Source organism: Malaya genurostris, chromosome 1, assembly GCF_030247185.1.
Source record: "Malaya genurostris strain Urasoe2022 chromosome 1, Malgen_1.1, whole genome shotgun sequence".
In the NCBI taxonomy this organism is placed as follows: domain Eukaryota; kingdom Metazoa; phylum Arthropoda; class Insecta; order Diptera; family Culicidae; genus Malaya; species Malaya genurostris.
In genome coordinates, this window is record NC_080570.1 from 116,140,844 (window position 1) to 116,153,133 (window position 12,290).

The 12,290-nt window shown below is 37.4% G+C and overlaps 1 protein-coding gene across 8 annotated transcripts in view; it reads right to left on the reverse strand.

Annotated features, from left to right (window-relative positions):
* Positions 1 to 12,290, reverse strand: part of LOC131425526 (histone deacetylase 4) — a 182,430-nt gene that overhangs the window by 37,422 nt on the left and 132,718 nt on the right. For 7 of the 8 annotated variants that reach the window (XM_058587471.1, XM_058587478.1, XM_058587477.1 and 4 more), the window contains 3 exons: positions 2,701 to 2,808; positions 2,389 to 2,556; positions 2,257 to 2,324 (listed from right to left, as the gene is read on the reverse strand). In XM_058587471.1, the coding sequence (XP_058443454.1) occupies positions 2,257 to 2,324; positions 2,389 to 2,556; positions 2,701 to 2,808 (344 nt within the window). The remainder of the gene's footprint in view (positions 1 to 2,256; positions 2,325 to 2,388; positions 2,557 to 2,700; positions 2,809 to 12,290) is intronic. The other variant, XM_058587476.1, reaches the window with a different exon arrangement.

The following is a 12,290-nucleotide window of genomic DNA, read 5'->3' on the forward strand; positions in this document are numbered from 1 at the left end:
TTTTGTATAATGTTCGTTCATCCTTGCCGCAAGAGGCTTCACTTTTTTCGACCGTCCTGCAGCAGAACTGCTCACAGTGCGGATACTGAAGCAATTTTTGTTAAGGGCTTTCTTTTTACGTGATTTCGTTTGCACTTTCTGCCAAATGGGCGGTCCTAACAGCCAAATGCTAGCTTTATTTGCACTCGTTTGGTGCGAATTTCGAACTGCGAAAAGTGCAAAAAACTGGTCAAATTATGTTAGATTTGCACTAAACTGATAATTTTCGCCACCTATTTGCAAAGAATTAATTTTAACAGTTCTATAGACAACATTTAGAGCCATTAAAAGGCAGATTTTGTATAATATTTCCCATTGTTGCTCATTTTTTGTTGCATTTTTCTCCAATGCAAATGACCATCAGCAGCATGTCGCAATCGCTCTTGTTTGAAGCCAAACTCACACTGAAAATGTCCCAAATCAGAACTACAGTATGCGTCAGAAAATAATGAGACCCAACCATTTTTAATTTTATTGGGGCTTAGTATCTTTATTATCAACTTTAAACATAACCTGTATTAACATAAAATGTTCGTAGAAGATTAAGCTTCCTCTTCACTCAATATGTCCGGTATTTGCATTTATGACCGCTTCTGGACGATGCTCAAAGCTATTGCAGACCTTGGCAATATTATCTGATGACATTTATCTCCAATGCTTTGTTATGGAGGTCCGTAGATAGATCAAATTCGTGTGAGGTTGTTCACATACACGTGGTCACATCTCTTTGGGCCAGAATTAAGGTATGTTATCCCTCAACCACATTTGTGTTTTCTTCGACGTGTGGGCAGCGGCCCCGTCTTGCTGGAACACAACATTTGCATCCTTGCCGTAGCTAGATGTAATCCAAGGCAAAACATGATTCTTAAGAATTCCTAAGTACACATCTGTGTGCACGTTCAGGCCTTCTTGGATAAAAACGGGGTTCATTTTTTGGCCATCGGAAGCAACCAATCCAAACATTCCTGCTGGATGCTTTATTCGAAACGTGAATTTGATATAATCAGGTACAGTATATGCTATCAATTATCAAATATCTTTTAACTTGAGCTCTAGATTTCTATTTTACAATTCTTCTTACCGTTGCTTCTGATACGCTAGCCTGCTCTGCCATTTTTATTATGCTCCGAACGGGATTACGAGTTACTTTCATCTTAATGGATTGTATCAAGCCTGGCTTTCTCACAGATCGCTTCCGATCACTTACAGGTTTTCTTAGTACTGTTGGGAGTCCAACTGACGCCTTGACACGAAATACAGTAGCCTTTGAACATTTTACAAGAGCCATGATACCAAAAACTGACTTCTGGGCGTGAAGTAGTTTAAGTTATATTTTTAAAAACAAATTCAAATATACAATTACTGACACCTGGAGCAAAATTTTGTAAAACTAGGTTGAGGGATTTGAGCGGTAAAGTCTTATTAGTGAGAGTCTGAAAATATTCTGACGCATAAAGTAGTTGTTGTTTTTCTACGTTTAGGCTTGAGAAACGGAGCCTCATATTCGCCATTGACTGAATAATGCCGGGCGTAGTTCCTCTGTCTTGACGTAGATGGCGGTCTGCGCACTCGATGTATCCCCGATGTTCATGGATTATCATAGACTAAAGCTAGCAAACGTGCGACAGGGTCTATTAATAGAGTCTGTTGATTTTAATGTTTTAGTGTTTAGACCTATTTTAGAATAGGTTTGAAATCAAATCTAAAGTAATTTTGTTACACTTTCGGGCTGTGAAATCTTGAAAATGCACCCAGGCGAGCATAGTAAAGAAAGACGTAGTGCTTCAAAAATATCTCGTGTGGTAAACCATCTGTTCTTGTGGCTTGAAGAGTGACATTTACATCGTCATGGCGGGATCAGCGCCAGAGTATGGAAAAAAGTCTGTTGTCTTCCCACAAGCAACTCAGTTTTGGTAGGATTTTGTATCTTACCGTTACGAAAAAAGACCATGGAACGATATGCCTCAAACAAAGTGCCACTTGTTTTGCAGAATGACTATAATGAATAAATAATTTACAATTATTTATGGTTGTCTAGAGAATATTCATCACACCTGTCGTTATGGGTAACGTATGCAACGTTGAATGTCTGTCTATTTCAATGAATTCACTGCCAAACATCCACTAGAACAAACGTTGTTCTCAAATTAATTTTAATATATGGTTAAAATCGGATGAGCCTCTAGTGTAAACTCGGCCAAGCTATTTGCTACTCACCAATTTCGATAGGAAGATGGGGAACTCATACCGTTGGAGGCAGCTGCTTGTTTTTTGATTAAAAAAGTCTGAAATTAAAACCCGTTAGTCACAGAAATGGATATCGTCATTGCCCAAGCAAGTAGCGAGTACCTGTAGCTTCTGTTTGACCTCGGAACTCGCATTGGCGCTGAAGTCCTGCTTCTCCTTGCGCTTCATGGCTTCCCGTTCCCGGCGTTCCCGTTGCTGGGCGGCTTCCTCGGCCAGCCGCTGGTCTCGCAGTTCCTGGAAGATGTAGCCAGTAGTGTGATAGGCCGCAAGCTATATCGATATTGTATTCGGTTTGTGAACAGATTGGTTTGTGTTTCTGTTTTGTGCAAGAAATTTGCTGACTGCAGCAGCCAGTTTTCGCAGGGGAAACCAAAAGCATGGGAAGGACACACGGACGCATTCGTCGAAAATTACCTGAAATTTGTGCTCAAGTTGCTGTCGGTGCTGCATCTCCAGTTCCTTGTTCTTCTCCTGGAAGGCATGCCAGAGCTTTTGTTTCTGGATTTCCTGCTCCTTGCGTAACTGAAATGGCATAAGAGAAAAAGTAGCAATTAGCATCGACTTGCTTCGTAGTGTACGAACTGTTTTTCAACAAATTGATCAATTCAACCGAGATTTTTTTGTTTGTTTTCAATCGACTGATTCAATGGCAGCAATCAGCAAATCATTAGAAATGCAAATCATAACAGGATTATGATTCCCTTTGACATGATTCCACAATAATTATTTTTTCCGTTTTTCGCTTGATGCCAAACCTCACCCAGCTTCCACCCTCACTACTCTGTGTCAGCTTCAGCTGGTGAAGCCAAGCAGTGTTCCCAGAAAACCGTATGAATATCGAAAAAAGAAACAATCCAAATAGATGACTGTGATTTACTGTTTCGCAAAGTTCTCCAATGACATGTAGAAAAAGCTAAAAAAAAACATCACAAACCACTTCACTTGGCCTTCGACTACTGTGACTCAACCGTTTTTCCGCGTAGTGTTGCGATTCTCGGGATTTTCGTTGAATAATCACCTCGGATGATTTTCATTTTCGCAACTCAATAGAACGAATAGAATGTGCAGTAGTTCATCCGTACACAACCACCAGAGAGGCCCAGCAGCGTCCGAGGTTGGTTTGATGCAGTGCCAGAGCGCAAAATACTGCAAACTAAAAACAGAAAGTCATAACACTAGATGCTGCCAGCACCGGCTAAAAATAGACCTGTAAACAAAGCACTCTATTCCTCTAGTAAGTCTGCTGCAGTGTGGTAGTTAGCCTGCTCGGATTGCTTGAATTGCCCTCGGACTTGCTCCGGTTTTGAGTACGGTCGATTTCTTGGATAGAAACTATGCGTGTGGAGATATTTTGAATGCGGCAGTGAATCTCTGATTGATGAAACGATGATGTAAACAACGACACACAAACACACATAACGAAATAACACTCGGAAAGTGCGACACACCGGCGCGGTGGTGCGTTTTCGCACGGGTCTTCGTAAGAGGGTTCTAGGGTACAATCAACCACGATGTCAACGAGCTGTTAGTTGCCCTTGCTCAACTCTAGCAGCGTCTGAACACGAAACACGCGGAATTGAGTTATACTCTAAATTTGAAAAATTCGTCCGCGGTTCTAATTTCGTTCCGACTCGAGTAGGCCGAAATGCTATTAATAAGCTTTCACTGGTCGGATTCGTCGTGGGAAATTTTTCACTTTCAGTTCAGGCGTCATTGGCCACTTCAGGGACCGGAGACAAATTGTGTGTTTTGTTTTCGTTTGGTGGTGTTTTCCCGGATTCTGGGATTTTTTCCCATTTTGCTGCAGCAGTTTAGAGAATGTTTGATATCAACATAGATGGGTGATTTACAATTTGTATTTTTACCATAAACTATAGATTTGGTTTTGGTTTCCAGTTTTGGTTAGGAAGAGTCAGGAAGTTATCGTAACAATGTTATAAAAGCAATGACACTAGTCATCAATAAACAACAAGCTCAGTCTATCTGCACTCCTGTCGCGCGTACATCCTCTTCGATTGCATTCGAGGTCTGTTCGGAAACGACGATTTATTTTTCGATATTCCGGTAAATTTCTGACAAAATTTGACCGCGTGGTTATTTATGATGAGCTGAAAAGTCCCGGGCCTACTTTAATCATCAACGTAAGCTCCATCATGAGCAACGCAATCATTCCAGCGCCGGTCTAACATTTCAATAGCAGTTTTGTAGAACGATTCTTCTTTAACCTCAAAACAGGCCTCAGTTTCAGCAATAACCTTTTCATTCGTGCGAAATTTCTTACCGACGAGCCTTTTTTTCAGGTCTGCGAACAGTCAGTAGTCACTGGGAGCCAAATCTGGCGAATATGGTGGATGTGGGGGCAATTCTAAGGTCAATCCATGTAGTTTTGCGATTGTTTTGATTGAATTGTGACACGGTGCGGCGTCTTGATGAAACAAATATTTTTTTTTGTCATATGCGGTCGTCTCTTTGCAATTTCAGCTTTCAAACGCTCTAAAAGCGCTATAGATTCTTCACTGTTAATGGTATTTCGTTTCTGAAGATAGTGAATAAATATTACACCACGCTCATCCCAAAATACCGAGTCCATAACCTTTCCAGCCGATTGTTGTGCTTTCGGACGCTTTGAGGTTCACCAGTTGCTGTCCACTCAGATGACGATCGTTTGCGGAGTGAAGTGATGAATCCATATTTCATCCATTGTCACATATCGACGAAAAAATTTCGATTTGTTACGTTTAAACATGGTCAAACACTGCTCAGAATCATCAATACGTTCTCGTTTTAGTCAACAGTGAGCAAACGCGACACCCGTTTTGAACAGAGCTAGCTCATAGTCAAATGCTCAAGCAATATAAAGCCAACACGTGCTTTTGTCAGCTAACTCACGCAAATTCACTTTTTGATTATTCAAAACGATTTTGTGGATTTTTTTTAGTGTTACCGCCTCATTTGGACGTCCGCTGCGTTGTGCATCATCGGTGTCTCTACGACCACGTTTGAAGTCAGCAAACCAACGCACAGTGGGGAAAAAACGATCAAAAACGCGACTTTGCTCAATAATTTTATAAAAACATGGGCAAATATTTTCAAAATTAGTATTTCTTATACAAATTTTTCTATAGAATCGATTTATGATAGTTAGAAGATCCGCAATATTCACTATCATGCCCGTTTTGCTCCAATTCCTCTTTTTTCTGACTTTACTTTGAAAACTAACTGTGAAACTCAGAAAAAAATTCAATTCCACCAATCGGAAGGTATTCCTGGCATGCTCATAAGTTAGATAAATGGATTGTTTTTAATAAGAATTACCGCAAACAACTGTATTCTGTTTTACCTCCAGTCATCTTCTTCCGTAAATTTACAAAAAAAAAGTTCTACTGATCGGTGTTTGGACCAATTTTGGTTAAACAAGATAGTTCTATGTTTCGCATATAACCTCAAATAATAATTTACAGATAGTGTTCATGATCGCATGCTTCGTGCTACATCGTTTTACCCCAATTTTCCGACAAATGTAATTTTATGTTGAATTCAGATTTACAATCTCGAAGCAGATCCAATTTGACCTACCAATATTGGTTCATATTACGTGCAAAACATCTGTGATCCAATAAAACACAATGGGAATGACAGTACTAGCCTGTTTAACCCGTTTTACCCCCCAATTTAATTCATGAGTCGTATTTCTGGTTAAACTTTCGCTCGCATACCGAAAGCAAGCTGATTGCGGTTGATGAAAATCGATTGATATTACGAAGAAAGACCTGGAAATAGGATTACAAATGAATTCAATGTGGAGCAAAATCTTAAGACTCAGTTAAAGGATAAATTGGGGTAAAGCGGTATAACAAGATTCGTGCGGTCATTGAATTCATTTGTAATCCTATTTTCAGGTCTTTCTTCGTAATATCAATCGATTTTCATCAACCGCAATCAGCTTGCTTTCGGTATGCGAGAGAAAGTTTAACCAGAAATACGACTTTTGGTATAAATTGGGGTAAAACGGGTTAAACAGACTAGTACTGTCATTCCCATTGTGTTTAATTGGATCACAGATGTTTTGCACGTATTATGAACCAATATTGATAGATCGCATTGGATCTGCTTTTGGATTGTTGATCATATTTCAACTAAATATTATAACTAGAAAAGAAATGGGGTAAAACGATGCAACGAGTTTTCTGCTGTCAATAAAACTAGTTGCAATAGATTTGTTAGACTTTTTTACATCGGAAACACTCTATTCGCTCTTCTGCAAGTTCTTCGGTTTCATGTTATATAGTTAAGCTTGAATATAATGCAGTATAAAACGGGAACTTGGGGTAAAATGAACATAATAGCGTTTCGTGCGGTCCTTCTAAATACATGGAATCGATTTTACTGACCATTTTACACCATAAAAGTGCTTTGTGGTCAGCTGTATCATGCCTTCAAAAAAATTGTCGCGTTTTTGGTCATTTTTCCCCACTGTGCAACGTTTTATTGTTGTTTCTGATGGTCTCCATAACACTTTTCAAACCATTGATTCGCTTGAACGGTATTTTTACCACCAAGAAGCAGTGTTGAATAGAATTAACTAAATTGAGTGTTCTGAAAATAACAAAAGTAGCGTCACTCGTAGCACAATAATTTTTAAAGGTTAGTATTAACAGGAAAAAAGTGACTCCAATAAAACTAGCACCATCCATGTGTTAGACCCGGAGCTTCTCAGCCCATGTGTTAATGCATTCTAACGTAGCAGAGTCGACGATCGTTTCAAGGCCAAAAAACTGTCGAAGTTTTCGGAAAGACGCATGGCTTGGCAGAATATTTGAAGTGGTGGTAAGAATAACCAGCAGGTTCATGTAAATGAGTGTCCTTTTTTGTTTTGGCCTTATTAAGCGTCTTGCCATTCTAGTAAAGCGGCAGGAAATAACATCAACATTGTACCAAAAGATGAAACAATCCTCAGAAGACGGATCCCAAAACTTGGGTCAGTAGAGATATATATTGGGCCATTGTGAAACGAGCTCTTGGAAGATTGAAAGGGCAGACAAATAAAGACAACGATTTTGCTAAATAGTAGGAAAAGCTTTCAGACAGGCGCAAAATTTAATGGGTGGATTTAAGCGTAAAAATAAGGCCATACGGATATAACGTGAATTAGTAGATGCATTTGGAACTCACAATAAATTCCGACTCAGTTTTACCTTTTTTATATTTATAAAAAATAGGTATAGAATTCGCTCAAACTTAAAAAAAAATTTGCGAGGTCGGATGTCATATACCAATCAATTCAGCTCGACGAACTGAACAAATGTCCGTGTGTGTATGTGTGTGTGTCTGAATGTGTGTTGTCAACCTTTGTTTGGACCGATTTTGATCAAACTAGTCGCAAATGAAAGGTCTTTCCGTCACCCAGAACGCTATTGAATGGTTTTAAGATCGGATGTTTACTTTTTGAGTTATACAAAGTTTTATGTCAAAATTATTAGTTTTTTGACATCATCTGTCACACTTGACCTTGAAAACAGAATATGTTTCTATACTTAGATTCCACACGGTAATAGCTATCCAACAAGCCATAGATTGTTAAATCCTTCCATTTTCAACGGAGATATCGACATTTTTGTATAAGCGATTTTAGCACGGTTCGTTTTTGGCAACATAATCGTTCGAATATGGCACATGTAAGCCAGATGATATCAGCATTTTCGAGTTGGAAGTAATTCCATAATTATATTGATTTAAACCATTTACAGCTGGAAATTAAATGCTGGAAGAACATAACTTCCATATGCCATACGACTCAGTTTGTCGCGATCAGCAAATGCGTGTGTGACAAATAATTTCACTCAATTTTCTCGGAGATGGCTAAACCGTTTTCTACAAACTCAGATTCATATGAAAAATAGTATACTCCCAAACAAGGTTCCTGAATTACGTTTGGATCCGACTTCTGATTGCGGAACCACAGGATGATATGTGAAACGAAATTAAAATAATGCAATTCATTTTTCTCGGAGATGGCTGAACCGATCTAAGATTCAAATGAAATCTAAGAATCATCTATGATTCAAATGAGAGGTCTTAAAATCCTATGAAACATCTTACTTTTAAGTCAGATTCGACTTCTGTTTTAGGAGATACAGGGTGATTAGTATAAAAATGTCCATTTCACATAAATTAATCAGGTTTTTCGGGTTTGCAGCTTTGGATAGTCGATTACCAAATAAATTTATTTCACTTTGAGCGGTATTCGTTTTTGGATTCGGAATGTACCCCCAAATTTTAATTCGCACTACAATTTTTCAAAGATGTCTACACACTCCTCAGGTGAATTTAACTGATCTCAAAGCTCAATCATTTTCTCAAAAGGCCAAATCGAACTTCAGAACTTGTCACACGTTAAGATTGAAATTCGATACGATTTGCAGTTACGACATTACAGGGTAATGAGTGATTAAAATCTCAATTTGCCGTTTAAAACAACGATAATTAACATAATGTCATGATAATTAAAACACCTAAGAATATCCATGCAAGAAACACATGCGGATTGATAAAAAAGGGTATCATCTCACTGCTAGGTGGATTAATCACGTTTTTCAATTTCAATTGTTTGTACATACACTTGGAAAATGAATCGATTTCATAGTTCCCAAGGTCTACGACTGGGTGAAGTTCTGTCATATTCGAAGAGTTTCCATCTTTAAGTACAAAATCAACATAATTACTTTTGTACCAGTATAAAACTACCGTAGTGGCAGGATGCCGATTCCAACCAAAACAGCGTCTTCGGTAATAGCAGGAGGCGCTACTTGAGGGAATCTTCTTCGTGCATTTCTTGATGATAGTTTGACTTTGTTCGTATCATCCACAGATCCTTTGTCAGACAAGAAACTTCTTGACACAGGGGGCCTTTTGCCAGTTGATGATCATTTGATTCATCTTATCTTATCGTTATGAGACTTTGTCTCCTTATAGACTTTTTCACGAAGATCGATGAATTATTGAAGATTCAGTGTTGGCATTATCATTCCTGAGAAACGTAAAAATCAGCTATCATCACCGATAATAATCGTCGGTGATTAACGTTAACAAAATCAGCACCGAGCATGATAACGAAAATCATTTGATTTTCTGAGATTCATATTGGGGCAGCATTATCACTGTTGCGCAACTATCACCTAGTGCAACATCGCCACTGAGTATAAACTTATTTCTTTCAATATCACTACAGTGATATTCCTTAAATTCAGTAAAAATCACTGTATGGCTAATAGTCGTAATATTTTTTTTTTGCGATGACTGAGTGGAGAAGCCAAATATGAAAAACTTACAGAAAAGATGATTTTTTGAAAAATATACGCTCAGAGACAGAACTCGAACCTGCGTTCTTATGCATTCCGTGCATACGCGCTACCATTTCGCCACCCTAAGGCTTTTGATAGACACAGCTCTAAAACACGACCAGGCATTTTGAATGATTTTCATTTCATTATCACGTGTGAGTTTATGGAACATCACTTTAGTGATATTGAACGGGATAAAATTATACTCTCCATACTCTCATCGAGTCATCATAATCGGGCATGACTTATTTCAGCGGTGTTTTTTCCGCAACACTGCTCAGATGCACAGAAGTTGTTCGAAACCGGTACAGAAACATTTCTATTTGCTCCACTTAACGATAGTATTGTAGTAATTTTCATAATATGGAGCCGGTTGCGTACTGATTGAATTAGTGTGTAATTTTCAAAGAAGACCATATTTTTTACGTGTAAAGGAGAGTCGGCAGTCTTGGGCCACTCGTGTTTAACGAAAAGTATTGAAAAACTTTATTTGATTTTTTGTATTGCAAGTAAAGTTAATAATTTTTGTGACCTTTATCCAACTTTCATCATAAATATTATATTACTTCAACAGAAAAAATAACCTCATTTTTACGATGACAATATATTGTTTTCAATAATTCCTTCATATTCATTCTACTGTGAGTCTACGCGAAGATGCCAGAGAAATATATAGTAAAAGAACATATCACATACGAAACTATTTGAAAGCACTTGCAAATCAAAAAGCAAAACATTGACGAGCTAAGTAAAAAACCTGTATTAATCCACCTAGTGGTGTGACGATACCTTTCTCATGTTGCTCATATTTTCATAAATATTACTTGGGGATTCATAAAACAAAACTTTTTCTGGAATCTTGAATAAAAACAAGAAAATTCACTTGCGCAAAAAATAGTATAATATTTTCCTATTTGCAACAGTGTTGAGCTAAATTTAGAAGATTTTCTTCCATAATTCGCAACGACGCTCAAGACGACAATTTGAAAGTTTCATCTCTCATCACCTTGTAATTCCGTTACCCGAAGTCGGATTCGGAGAAAAAATCATGAGTTTTGTCTATGACCACAATACCATTCATTTGAATCTAAATTTATGAAACACGGCTAAGCAGTCTCTGAGAAATCAGAGTGAGCTCCGTTTGAGAATATTGTACCACTATTTCCGGTACTTACCGGAGACTGATGATTCTTTGGACATTGACTAATAACATCATTAAACTTGAAAAATTTATGAACAATTTTTAAGGAAATTCCAGCTCTTTGCATGGTCATTCATGATAAAAACTCCCGTAAAATCAAAATGTTTGTACTAATCATCCTGTTACTACAGAATCGGAAGTCGTATAGAAAATCAGGAATTTAGTATGTCATACCAATACCTTACATTTGCATCCGAATCGATGAAAATCGGTTCAACCAAGGCTGAGAAAAGTTAGTACACAAATTTATATTTTTTGCACATGTTATCTCGTAATTCCGGAACCAGAGGTTGAATCCAAATCAAATTCAGGACCACGAAAACTTTTATTTGAATCTAAATTTGTTGTTTTCTAATCCTCCGGACCTCGGTTCAAAATTCGGTTTTCACAGTGATTGCATTATCATTCTAATTAGAGCTGTGCGCCGATCAAAATTGTCAACATCGGCGGCTGAAATGTCTTTTTGACCAGCGGCGGCGGCGAATCGGCGTGACGCTATTTCCTGAAAACATCGGCGGCGGAGGCGGCGCGATTCGGCGTAATCAATTATAAACATATTAACAATTTTAATATTGATTCACACAGGACAATTTCTCTATCTTATTGTTTTGTCGACCTACAATCAACGATCCTAATGTTTATGTGATCCATTAAAGCCAACGTAGTGAATAGAGATGGTAAATGGTTTCGAATGCATCGAATTAGAAGAGAAATTGAGATGAGTATAATTGCAATTATTTGGAGATGGTTGACTATTGTTTAAATAAATATTTCATTCATATACAAAGGGTTTTTTTTATTATGAGCAAGAAATATGAAGTTTTATTCGGAACTATTTTTCAAATCGCTTTTTACATAGTTGATAATTATCATGTATAAAAATCGTTTTATCAACTCAAAAAATAAGTATATCTTTTTCATACGTATGTAATTAACATAAAATCGATTTGGCGCTCAAATTCATTCAGATATCAAAAATAATATCAAATTAACAAATTCAAATTTTAATTACTTCACATTTGTAACGATTTCTTATAAAAACGGGTAAATTCATTTGAAAAGTCATAGTAGAAGTAGAAGAAAATGTTTTTACTTTGAGTTGGTAACGTTGATCTTAATTTATTGTGCGAAAACTAACGTTTATTTAAAATGGAGCATGAAACTTTGTTCTATACCATTTTTCAAATGCCCGGAAATAACAAATAAAGTATCCAAAATAAATGGTACTCGATCGCTAAACATTCTAGTAACCGAGAAATCAACACTACACTGGTTTCTAAAAAAAATGTTAATCGGAAAAAACCTAACATTATTTATTTTTTTCGGAAGAACCCTCCTTTTCTTGGTTCCATTTTTCATTTTCAGATGTCGCGACCGATAATGTGCCAATAGCTCAAAACCTTTTAAATAAAGACAGAAAATAGGCTTTGAATCAAATGACATTGGCTTCGGTTGACATCGGT